Consider the following 12,370-nt stretch of genomic DNA (forward strand, 5'->3'; position numbering starts at 1 on the left):
TATCCAACCAAGAAGCATTGCAATAGCTTAGAGTGGTGGAATACATAGGTAAGTTTATCTTGAAAAAAAAAAAATATATATATATATATTTGGCAAATGCTCTGGGATAAATGAACTTGATTTCATTTCAGATCTCAGAAGTGTTCCACGTTGTATAGATAACCTATGGACAAAACAACTGATCGGTAGATTCAGGTTCTTCACAGTCTTAAGACTGCTTTGCTTTTGCCCTCAATACTTCTTCATGTTCTTACCCCAGTGCAGTTCTGCACAGTGTTTTTGTACATTCATGTGTGGGCAGGGAAATAACAGTCTAAATCTATAAGAAAGAAAATGACATTCTGGGCAGAATGTGCCATCTTGATTGCTGGGAGATGCGCCCTGCTGTGCAAAGCCTGAATTCGTACAGCCTGAAGCTTCCCATATTCATTGTTTCCAGCATTTCTTGTTGGTTCTATTCCTTCAAAAGTGTCTGACTAAAAGGACACAGAAGACAAAAAGCATTAGGTAAGTTATAAGTTTTACAGCCAGGCTTTCAATCCTCATCTGGAAAGTAACAGAGGTAACAGATCTTCATTAAGTCACAGGGTCACTGTGAGATATGCGGAAGATTGTGAGATTGTGTAGTACTGCAGTATTGGTGATTGTTGAAATAATTTGGGGTTTTTGGGGCCCAATTCGACTGCTTAAATATAGGAATTCAGTGCCATTTGAGATACCTAAGTTATTCGAGGCCACCATGTATTGCTCGAAGGAATAACACAGGCTCTGTGGGAGACAGGCGCACTGCTAATGGCCTGAGTATCCATATAGTACAAACTCATATCTGCTGTATATTTTATCCTTTGTCCTCCATCCTCTGCACTTATACTTTGTATGTATGTAAAACACAACTTGTATTGTATTTCTCCTCAGCTGTATGTTGGTAATAGCCTTCTTGTTTAGGAATCCTCTCTGCTATACACTTCCATCTACGCGTTTTATTTTTCTTTCAGCTGTGGTTTGGCTGGAGTGATAACAAATGCAAAACAGTGCAGCATTTGTCTGCAGCTATTGTAGACATCTGAAATGATGGCTAGTTGTAGCTTGCCCAGATTGCAATAGCAAGTAGCAGTATTTCTTTCTCATTCTTTCTCCTCTCCTATTTTTTCATTCATCTTTCCTGCTTGCTTCTTAGATTGAGCTAATATTTCTTACGTTCCTCTCCTCCTTCTTTCTGTTGTGTATTTCTTTTCTTTTTGCATTTCCCGCTTCTCTCGCTCCTCCTTTGCCTCTAATACAGCAAATATTTAGTTTACAAAAAAAAAAAAAACAACACTTGTACATTCAGCATTTTCTCTGTTGCTTATTGTTGCTTGTTGATCGTGTTGACGTTGCTCATTTTAAAGTGTGTCCGTTGCATTTTTTCCTTTTCTGCTTGTTTCGGAGGCACTATTATGCTAGTTCCTAGAAGCTTTGAAGTGATAACAGGCAGAGGCAAGCCCAATCTGTTCATTGTCAGTATGAAAGCTTGATGCTGCAACTGAAGCACACTTGGGTGAAAACTCTTGATATATACAAAAGAGACGTGTCCAACTCTTTTGCACCCTTTTTTCTGGCAGCAAGTATGGAGTCTCACCACTACGTAAGTATTATCTTGTCTCACCTTACAGGGCAGCAGGATAGTGATAGGGTACACTAAAGCAGAGAGTAGGGATGAAATACTGCGTTTAAAATAAAAAATTCTAAAAGTACTGATCTGAATCTCGACTTTTTATTGGAGAGCCATGCTGACATCTATTTGCTAACTACTGATGAATCAGTCTCCACTGTCTCCCACATTCATCACTTGAAAATTCCTTACATATTTTCTTTGGTGATTAGTTTAAATGGTTTTGCTGTCCAAGGCATGTGCTTTCTCTTCAGTGCTTACTTGGCCTAAGATATGTGAGGGATCACATTCAGTGCACTTAACCTGTGCAAATCCTATAGTTTCCGAGCTGTCCTCAGGCACTCTGTGGCAATGCTCACTGTAAAGCTTCCTATAAAAAAAAAAAAAAAAATCTTGGCTAGTCCCAAGATCTCAGGTGTAACAAGATCGTTTTTGTTTCATATTTTTGATATAGCAGTGCTAAAGTAAGTGTGGAAGCAAACAATATACGTGAGCGAGCTCTCTTTCTCATCTTCTTGATCCTCATGCTATGTTGAAGGCTCATTTTGTGTGAATAGTCAAGAATGGATCTTCGTTTGTCTGACATGCCTTGCACGTATCTAATCTTATTCCAGGAGAAGATCTGTGTGTTAAACTTTGGTGACAATCTAGTGACTGTAAGCAAGTCTTCATTAAAGTCATACAAAGTAGAGGCTTCCTGGAAGGGCAGCTCCATGACCTCTCTCTGCAATGCACTATGCAGGGTAGCTTTGCTGAGGAGTGTGAACTATAAAGGTTATGTATCAGATGAAAGTTGTTCGAGATTCATATGTAAAGATTTAGACATCTTTGCTGTAAGTTATCTGCATGTGGTCTAGTCTTCCTTCTCTGGCTGATGGAAAGAAATGGGTGCTTTTTGAGTGTAATTTGTCTTGCCTTTTGAGACAGCTGAATCAGGATGAGATGATTCATGACCCAGAAACATTTTTTTCTTAAAAAGTCTAGATGACTGGAACAGTTGCAGACATCTGTGTTGTCACTTTCTAAATACAGACAAATAAACCCCATCCATTATGTAAATTCTGAAATTCTAAATGAAGAGATCGAGTGTTTTGGATGTACCTGCTGTAAACATAATTGAGCTACAGCCATTAAAAATACAAATCAAAAATGGTAAAAGAATTGTGACAATAGACAACCCCATGAATCGGTCTCCTGTGTCCAGAGCTGCTGTGTTCTCTACCAGTGATGCCTGAGCTGGCTCCGTGGCCAACAGTGCAGGAACATCTGTGTGTGCTCCACTCATACATTCAGTTGTAGATGTGCTGTGTTTTGTCTCTCCTAGGAGCGTCGCCAAGTCATATTGTCTCCTCGCATCTCTGGCATAGCACCACGCAGCAGTGATGTTTGATCAGGACAGATTAACTTTCTGTCCAGCTCCAAATTGTGCTTCGGTGTTCCTGCTGTTCATTTTAAAGAGAAGCCAGATGGACCAAGTCCATCAGCTTGCTTCTCCCATGACCCTGCAAAACCACAGGAGTGTTTTCTGTAGTACCGTCTTTTTTCCTAGTGACTTTCCCTAGTTTAAATCTTAAACTCCCTGAGCAGCACCATATTGTGGTGCTCACATATTGATACTCAGCCCCTGAGATATCTCAGCTTCGTTCCTGAGCCAAGCTGTGACTGTGGTTGTATCAAACTTACGCTGCATTAGGAGTCAGAAGAAAGTATCCTGTCTGCTGCTTACCCTGTTGAAGTGCCTGTCTTGAAGTGCATGTTAATCTGACTTTGAATTTCAGTTTACTTCTCTATACAAGTATCCTATCTATTGTAACTTTCATCTCTTTGTTTGCCTTTGCAGATGATCACTCCAGGATATGTCTGAAAGCTGAAAATAGCCACGACAATTCAGACTACATCAATGCTAGCCCAATTGTAAGTGCAACAGTTTATGAGAAATAATCCAAGTAATCTTTCCTTGTATTTCCATGCTGTTAAAATACGCTAACTTGGAGTATCTCACTGCCTCACAATGCTGATGTCTCAGTGTCCTTTGAAACCGAAGACAAAGAAATCTCCTGCAAGTGCATTCAATTCTCTTGTGGATTTCGTTTCAGAACAACAGAGACACTAGGTAGTTGTTCTTCTGTCTCACAACAATGTCAGTTTTCTTTACTTGATATTTGCAGTGATGATAAATATCAGTGATATGCCTTTTGCTTAGCTGTCCTTCTGTGAGGAGACTATGGTTGGTTGACAGACTATAAGAAAGAAGGAGATAGACTCTTGAGCACGGTCTGCTCTGGTAGGAAAAGGGGAAATGGTTTCAAACTAAAGGTGGGGTAGTGGATATAATAAAAAGGTTTTTTACAATAGGGTTGCGAAGCATGGGCGCAGGTTGTTCTGAGATGTGGATGCTCCCCCCATCTCTGGAGACATTCCAGGTCAGGCTGGACAGGGCTCTGAGTGCCTGACGGAGCAGTAGTGTCCCTGCTCATTGCAGGGAGGTTGAACTTGATGATCTTTAAAGGTCACTTCTAACTCATACAATTCTGTGAACTATGATTCATTCACTTTAAGCTTGTCTTACTGGCTAATGTCATAAGAGGAATGGTTTATGCAGGTGCGGACCACCAACCTTTCCAAGCTTATGAATTTCTGGAGCAAGAAGTGACATTTCCTTTTCCCTTACTTCATCTGTTGCATTCCTAGTAGTGCATAGCTGTGTTTCTTTAGCCCTCCTGGTTCTTTGGAGGGCTTGCTGTTTGGAAAGGAGTAACAAGTTCCCTTACCTCTTTATATTCATTCAAACTGCAAATTAGGTCTGCCCAGCTGTTGCCTCTGGATACCTCAGCATGGCCCAGCTGCCCTTTCTTGTCCTACTTATGCTGAGTATGGATCCTTGCTTGTCTGTGAAAGGTGATAGGGAGAAAAGCTCTCTATTTTTAGACACAAAGCAGGTTTGATGGAGCCAATAGTGTTGCCCTATCCTAGCTTCTCAGTGAAAGCGTCAGGATGCCTTTTGAAGGGGAAGAAAGGAGCTGTGTCTTTGACCTCTATGGAAACTACTGTGATGCATGTCACTTTGCATGTGGTTTTTATGCACATTACTGGAGAAAATTATTAGAGTGAAACTCTATGATAAAGAATTTAGGATGGAGTGGGCTGCGTGTGCTGTTACTGTCTCATTTTCCTGGGGAGTATCACTCCCCCAGTTAAATCAATTCATGTGGGCAAAGCAACTGACAGTTTGCTACAGCATGAGATTAGAGGCTGCTTTCTTCCAAGATTGTTGACAATACTTTCTTCCCCCTTTCTTTCCCCCTCCCCCCCCCAAAGAAAGAAAGAAAAAAAATCAAAACTTTTTTCTGAGCTTCATACTCTTTACTTGGATTGGAGTTCAGAAGCCTCATTTCATTGCATATATACAAATGTTTTATTCAAAGAGTTAAAATACAAAGAATGCAGCAGACATTTTCAGGAAACTTTTGTCTTTGACTGAAGATAGAGAAGAGCACATGCAGTCTTCAGGGATTTCCAGCTGCCATTTCAGAGGACAAGGGTAAGATGTGCATGGATTAAAGCTGTTTTGAGGCATCTTTAAACATTTCTAGACCAAGCTTTAACTGGCCTCGGGATCAGATCATCTGAGTAACTTTGAGCTCCAGTAAATTTGTATCCCACTTATAAAATCATACACAGAGGCTCAACTCCAGGACTTCAGTGCTCTTTTTCTCGGTTTTTAGAGCACATTGGGTGAATTCTGTTTGCTCAGGCTTTTATGTCATAGCGGGATCTGAGAGATTTAGAAGCAAGTGTTAACGGGGACTGAGATACTGTTTTCCTTTAAGTGCTTGGTGTTAATTTCTACTGTTTCAAGAAATGGAACTACAACGTTGTTAGATATGGTTCTAAGCCAGGTTCAGAGCTGCCAGTAGCACAGATGCTGTATTTTTGCCGAAGAAGTGAGTATGGACTTATGCAAGTTGCCCAGAAGTCTATGTGGGCACAGTCTAACTGGTTTTGGCACACAGATTCGCTTGGTTGATGGGTAAAATCTGGAATGCATTTATATGACTGTTTCAATTTTATTTCTGGATTATAGAATAGATATTCCCTTAATTACATTGGTGAGACAAGTGTTAGATCAAGTACTGTTGGGAATGGAGAAGCTAAGATATTCCACTGATATAAATAGCAAGATATTTATGTTGACTGGATGCACCATGTTACTGCAGGGAGAGGGTCTCCACTGGCACAGCATTTAAGTCTTCTAGTTTTACAGGGGGTTCTAGTCTGGTCTCTCCAGCATTCAAGGATATTTTCTACTGTAAGATTAGGAGACATTTTGTTTTATGTAGCTTTCCCAGATTCAAGAGTTTGGTCTAGTAAGAAAAGTCATACAAACTGAATTTCTTCAGGTTGTCTCCCTGTCTCTTCGTGTGCTCAGATGTATGTAAGTACACGACTGTTTGGGTTTGGACAAGCACCTGTGATCTTTCATAGCTGTAGAAAACTCCCAACAGTAACTATTAAGCTCCGCTTCTTTGTGGTAGGGATCCTACAGTGTGGGAAGGAGTGCCACAGCCCACATTCACGTAGACAACCTGTTAAACCAAGGAAAGAGATGCTCCAAATAGTTTTGCGAGTTTGTTTAGCTAACTCAGTAGTTGTGCTGTTTTGAAAGCAGTAGTTCAAATGTGTTTCCTGAAGGTCGGTGGGAGGAAGACACTAGTTGGCAAGCCCGTATTTTAGAAAGATTCCCTGCAAACTGCCTCATTTCAAGAGAATGAGATATCTTCAGGTTAGAGTAAATTTTTTGTTAATCTGGAATTGTTTCTGTACGGAGAGGTAGAATTTAGGAGTAATGGAGGCTTTCAGTGCTGTTCACCACCTTGGAAGCCTGCCAAAATATTCTGTCAGCCCCTTGGTTCTGCAGTATTTTCTGCATTGTTCACACTGCACAGGTCACACACTACTACTGTTTGTTTGAGATGTTTTCTGTTTGTGGATTTGGAGTAAAAACGATTGTACCTTTATTCACTCTCCAAAAATTCTGCTGTTTCTTTCTTCCAGAAGGTTGTCTTTCTACTTAAATAACATCAGTAATTACCATGTCAGTACTATGATGTTTGTTGGTGCACTTGTGCAGTGGTGCAACCAGTGCTTGGGTTGGGAGCGCATTGTGAACTGCAAGATGAACACTAATAGCAGAGGCTCTAAACTGGAAGAGGACTTCTCCTCCCTGCATGTGAGCTGTCTGCCAGGGGAAGAGTGCAGAATAAAGTAATTATATTTGTGCTTTGGGTAGGGAGGCTTCCAGTCATGTATGTGTTGCTGGGTATCCAGCTTCTAGGTCAGTGGTCCAGCCTCCAGCTGGGCATCACTCAGCATTGCCTTAAGTCTAAATGAGTGCAGCAGAACACAGCTAAAAAAAAATAAATAAAAATCCCATTGCTAGACAATGAGCTGGCCACCTGCCCACATCTTCTTTCCTTTAAAAAAAAAAAAATGCTGCTCCCTCAAGAGCAGCTTTCCCTCTAGCATGTTGTGAAAACTGGGGTTGGATTGGTGGCCTCAGTATGCCTGGAAGAAGCTGAAGAGAACCAGCAGAGATTTAGTCCAAGTTTTTTTCTGTAGCCATTTAATTTTCATGTAGCTTCAGGCCAGGCAAAATGAGTCCTTGGGAGAATTTGCAGCGTAAAAGTGGGGTAGAAATCTGTTTCCCTCCTCTCCGGAATAAAATAAAGTAATATGATAATAGCTCTGCTATTGGCTGCTGAATGAAAGGCTTGCAATTACAGCACAAGGAGACCCTGACTGTGCAGAATAAAACTGTGATAATTACATCTGTCATATTTGTATTTAGTCCTCATTAAATTTCGGGAAAATCATCCAGTGGTAAATAATGTGCAATCTTTGCTTTTAAATCAGAGGTCATGAAAGTAAATGGGAATTCTGTTTTTCCTCATAGGGTGTCTGGGAGAGAAAAAAAAATCCCATCAACTACATTTAAAAACTCAGTTTGCTTATTATTGAAGACACCAGACTGAGGAATGTCATTAACGTGACAGTTTGTTCAAACACAGCATACAAATTTCATCACCAGGAATGGGCTCTGAAATTCATAACAGCATTCACAGCCAGATTTACTTCTTTCATTCCATTAGGGGTTTTAAAAGAAGGATGGGAAATTTGTTTTAAATTTTAAGCCAAACGTGAAGGGGAGGTCTGGTCTGCCTTCTTTTGTTTTAATGCTGAAATTTAAGTGATTACAGAGTTCAGAAGCATTTAGTGGACACACTTTTTTTACTTTCATAGATTATTTATGCCTTATAGTGTACAGTAAATAGATGTAGAGACATAGATTAAATGGACAGTATATGCTCATTGAATCTGAATGAATTCCTTGAATTCATTCAAATTTTAAGTATTAATCTACGTTCAACTTGATTTCCATCGTATTTAGTCTCCACTGTATGTCATTCTGATCTTATAGGAATATTTCAGCTCAGATTTAGGTAAAGGTGAATACAGTGTGGCTGAGAGCACATCTTGCCCAGTGTTGTAGTGTGCAGAAAGTAAGGATCTGAGAATCTGAGGCAGAAGGTAAAGGGCAGGAATGAATCAGTGTATAATGTACGTGAGAGTTTAAAATGGTCATCGATGCCTCTGGACATCTTTGCTTTTACTTCAGTTACCAGTTTCATGAAGACTGCTTCACAAGGATCTGTATGTACTGCTATGTCAAATACAACAGGTTTGAGGATTTTTCTCCCAGAATGTATTGATATTGCTGTACTTCATCAGCATGATCAGTGAGATCCTGCAGCAATGGGATTTCTAACTCACAAAAATACTGAATTCTTCAGAGAAACAGAGCAGTTGGATAGTGGAGCTCTTGTATGAACAACGAGAGGAGTTTTTTACTCGCTAGTAAAGTAAATTTATATTTTCTGCTCCGAAACAGAGTACATTGACTTTAATTAGAAATTACTGTAGAAAAGCACAAATATGCCACTAATATATCTAATAGTTAGGGATTGTTTTCTGTGGCACTTGTTTTCTAGCAATAAACATGAATGATGATCCTGTTTGTTCCCATTTGCTTTTGGTAATGACCAAAAGACCAGTTAATATGGCCCGTTCTAGTATTTGATCCTTGATTCCTTTCTTCCTTAATACAATAACATGGAATCCTATTCTGAACATCACCAGGTTTGCCTCTGTCGTATTACATCAGGAAATGAGATATCTGCCACAGCATTACTGCTGCAATAATTGCACCTTTCTTCTTTTGAGAAAAGGCTGTTCCACCAATTCTGATGCCAGTCATGTGAACGTTGTGCTTGAATGGGAACATGAAGCAAAAAAATCCTGCTTTTTTTTTTTTTTTTTTTTTTTTTTTTGAACAATTACAGTTAGGATGATTTCTGAAGGATTTTCCTTAGTAAAATATTAGCAAGCAGTTGATTTTTCACTTTAATAATACTCAATAGTATGAAACCTGCCGTTCAGTATTCTTGAAGAATTTTCTGCTTTATCTTGTGATGTGAGAAATCTGAGGGATCCTTGCCTGGGAAAAAAAAAAAAAAAAGCCTTTTATTTGATCCTTGATTAGTTACTTTAAAACCTGTTACTAACTATTATTTTTCTATTTGAACTTCTGTTAACTTTGATAGATGGCCTTGGTGACCTTGAGAGAACAAAAAAGACCATAACAAAAATACTGAAGAACTGTCCTTTATTGTCACGTTAAAACTGAATGTGATTGGTTGCACTTGGTCAAAATACATGGCCTTAAAACTGTCCATAAAATAGAAAATTGATGGAACCAGGAATTTAATTTAATTAGTTTAATCTTTGCTGTCATTTTTGTTCAGTTAAAGATCATTTAATAGTGTGCTGAGGCTTTCTGCCATCTTCTGCTTGCTCCAAGCAAGAAGAGTTTCTGCTCATAATTGTTCTCTGCACAACACAGTGTGCTTGGAATGCAATAATTGTAATTGCCTTTTGAATTATTGCTAAACTGCTGATACACTTCACTACTCTGTGCTTATTGTAATGTTTGCCGTGTTCCAACAGCACCTTTGTGACAGGGGCTGATTAATGCTGAAATGCCAAGATTGGCCTATTCCTGAGTCAACCAGCTGAATGGTGACAAGTATTTCCTCCACGACAGCACTATTTGCATCATCCTTGATTTCTTCTGCCTTTGTTTTCTGGCATAACAAATTTGCGTTAAGGATAAATTAAGCTCTTATTTTTATAAAGTTTTGTGTGTTCACTGTTGGTTATGTTTCCAAGTCAGACTCTTGAACTCTTGACAGGTGGCATCATTTTCAAGTAAGCTGCATGCATGCACACTAGTTTCCATGGGGAGCAGTACATTCTTGTTGGTGCAGGTTACTTTTTGTAAGCCAAGATTTTTAGTTACGGTGTAGGAAAGCATTTCAGTACATGACTAAATCACAGGATTCAAAACAGAGTATTTAGCTATAGAGTCGTGGTATCATAGAATGGCTTGGGTTGGAAGGGACCTCGAGGATCATCAAGCTCCAAAGCCCCTGCCACAGTTAGGGTCACCAACCTACATATCTAATGCTAGACCAGGCTGCCCATAAGGAGAAATAACCTTTAGGCCTGCCTTTGCTTAATCACATCCGTTGTTGTTTTCATTGTCCAATTCAGTGCATCAAATGTAACAGAAAGCAAAACGCACAGAAAGGTGCCCAGTTTGAAATGGTTTGTAAGTTTCTTCTACTAATACTGCTTTCTGAAGAAAGTTATTTACTACTGGGTATTTTGAGATTGGGAGAAAATGTCCTGCTATCAAAATTGCTTTTGTCAAGAGGCAAGGCTGAAATTTGTTCTGAGCGATTGCTTGTTGTGAAGAGTTGTTTGCTGATCAGAGAAGCATCTCAACGAAGCTCAGAATAAAATGAAGGTATTACAGACATTCTGGTCAAGGTTTCTGAAAACTGTGGGTGGTGAATTAGAAGTAAGCTTTTATTCAGTGGCTTCGTTTTACCTGTGTTGTGTTGTCATGGAGAATTTTAATATCAAGTCCAGTTTAATTATACATCAGAAAATTAGAAGCATTAAAGGATTCTCTTCTTTTTTGCAACATTCATCACATTGTTGTTCTGTTAGAATAACTTACATCTGTTCTTTTATGGTCCTTCCCGCTTTTATGTGCATATAATTATGAGGTGCCTTCTTTTATGCTGACATGTACCATCACTGAACATTTTGATAGGCTATGAATAAATTCAGGAGATGCCTGTTAATGCAAATGTGACTCACATTCATTCTTATTCAGATCTTTACTTATAGAGCAGAATCATGCATTGAGAGAAATTTTGCCTTCAGCTACATGGGTGTAAGTTAACTCTTGCTGTTTTCAGTGTCTTTCTTCTTTATGTTTGAAGTTTTGTCTTGCCTAGTTCAGGGTCGGAATGAGTTTGTTTGTTTTTTAATCCCATCAGCAGATCTTCTTTTTCAGCAGAATGGTTCCTGTGATTTAGAACCAAGAAAACCACCCATCGGTTAGAAAACGTTCATTGTAACACACTAATCCTATTTACTCTTCACGGCTTTGTTTCTTAGATTCTTTATTTTTTCTGCTCAGTGAATTTTCTGCTCCTTGAATTAAATGTTATAATTAAGGTCTTTAGGCAGAACTTCTTCTGTTGTGGGCAAATCCATGCATTTAGGCAGCTCAGCTGACCAGAAAAAGCCAGAAACTGAATTTGTTCCCCATTTTTGCTTTTTTTTTTTTCTTGAGTTACATGAGCCCTTGACTGGGATAGTGGAAATGAAGAACATTTTTAAATGTTTGGAGTATTCTTAACACTCAGTGTAAAACAAAACAAAACAAAAAGTTTCAGATGGCTCCTAGGTTGCTATGAAACCACAGCGCTGACCTCAAATGCCTTTGTCAGCTACCGTAAATGATCTTACACTGCATATTGAAGACACGGGACATTGCTCATCACACGTGCTGATATTCATGTGGTAGCATCAGTCTTTTATGGAAAATGGTCTCCTCTGGGCATATAAATAGAAATAAAGTTCTTGCTTGCCAGTGAAGAATGGAGGGATGTAACAGGCCTTTAGGAAGTCCTTTGTTAGTGCCCCAGTGTACTCTCCGTTTGTAACACAGCAAAGGATTTTCCTTCAACTAAATCCAGTCTGTGTTCTCCTTCCTGATTTCAGATGGACCACGACCCCCGAAACCCAGCCTTTATTGCCACCCAGGGCCCTCTCCCTGCTACTGTTGCTGACTTCTGGCAGGTAAGTTAAACATCTATTTGAAAACTGATTTTATATTGCAAGTCAAATGTTTTGTTGCATTCTCGAAACACAGAGAGTGTAAAATCTGTTGTATTTGAATTACGATAGTAACTCAATACCATAGCTGAAATATCTTCTTAAAATTTATGAATGTGAGAAGCCCTTTGAAGGGAAGAGTTGATCTAGAAATTATATGGAAAAACCTGTGGTCAAATTCTTCATATTTTAATGTCAAATTTGACCAGATCTCCATAACTAAACTGCTGTCACATACTGAGTGATTTTCAGAGGTCTTGACCCTGTTAAGAGCATAGTCACAAGTCAGTTCAACTTCCAGATCAAAGAAGACCCAGCACAGTGAGTTGTGAATTTTTGCACCAAAACCTGGTTTTCACATGCCCCAGTTCTCCACAATGCTTTAGTGCTTGTGCATTTTCCCTACCA

At 39.3% G+C, this 12,370-nt stretch overlaps 1 protein-coding gene across 1 annotated transcript in view; it reads left to right on the forward strand.

Moving 5' to 3' along the window:
* Positions 1-12,370, forward strand: part of LOC122189779 (receptor-type tyrosine-protein phosphatase N2-like) — a 104,967-nt gene that overhangs the window by 49,163 nt on the left and 43,434 nt on the right. The window contains exons 6-7 of the mRNA XM_042889155.1: positions 3,492-3,565; positions 11,849-11,926. Coding sequence (XP_042745089.1) covers positions 3,492-3,565; positions 11,849-11,926 — 152 coding nt within the window. The remainder of the gene's footprint in view (positions 1-3,491; positions 3,566-11,848; positions 11,927-12,370) is intronic.

Source organism: Lagopus leucura, unplaced genomic scaffold (genome assembly GCF_019238085.1).
Source record: "Lagopus leucura isolate 7727_CA_CO unplaced genomic scaffold, USGS_WTPT01 Super-Scaffold_100157, whole genome shotgun sequence".
NCBI lineage: Eukaryota > Metazoa > Chordata > Aves > Galliformes > Phasianidae > Lagopus > Lagopus leucura.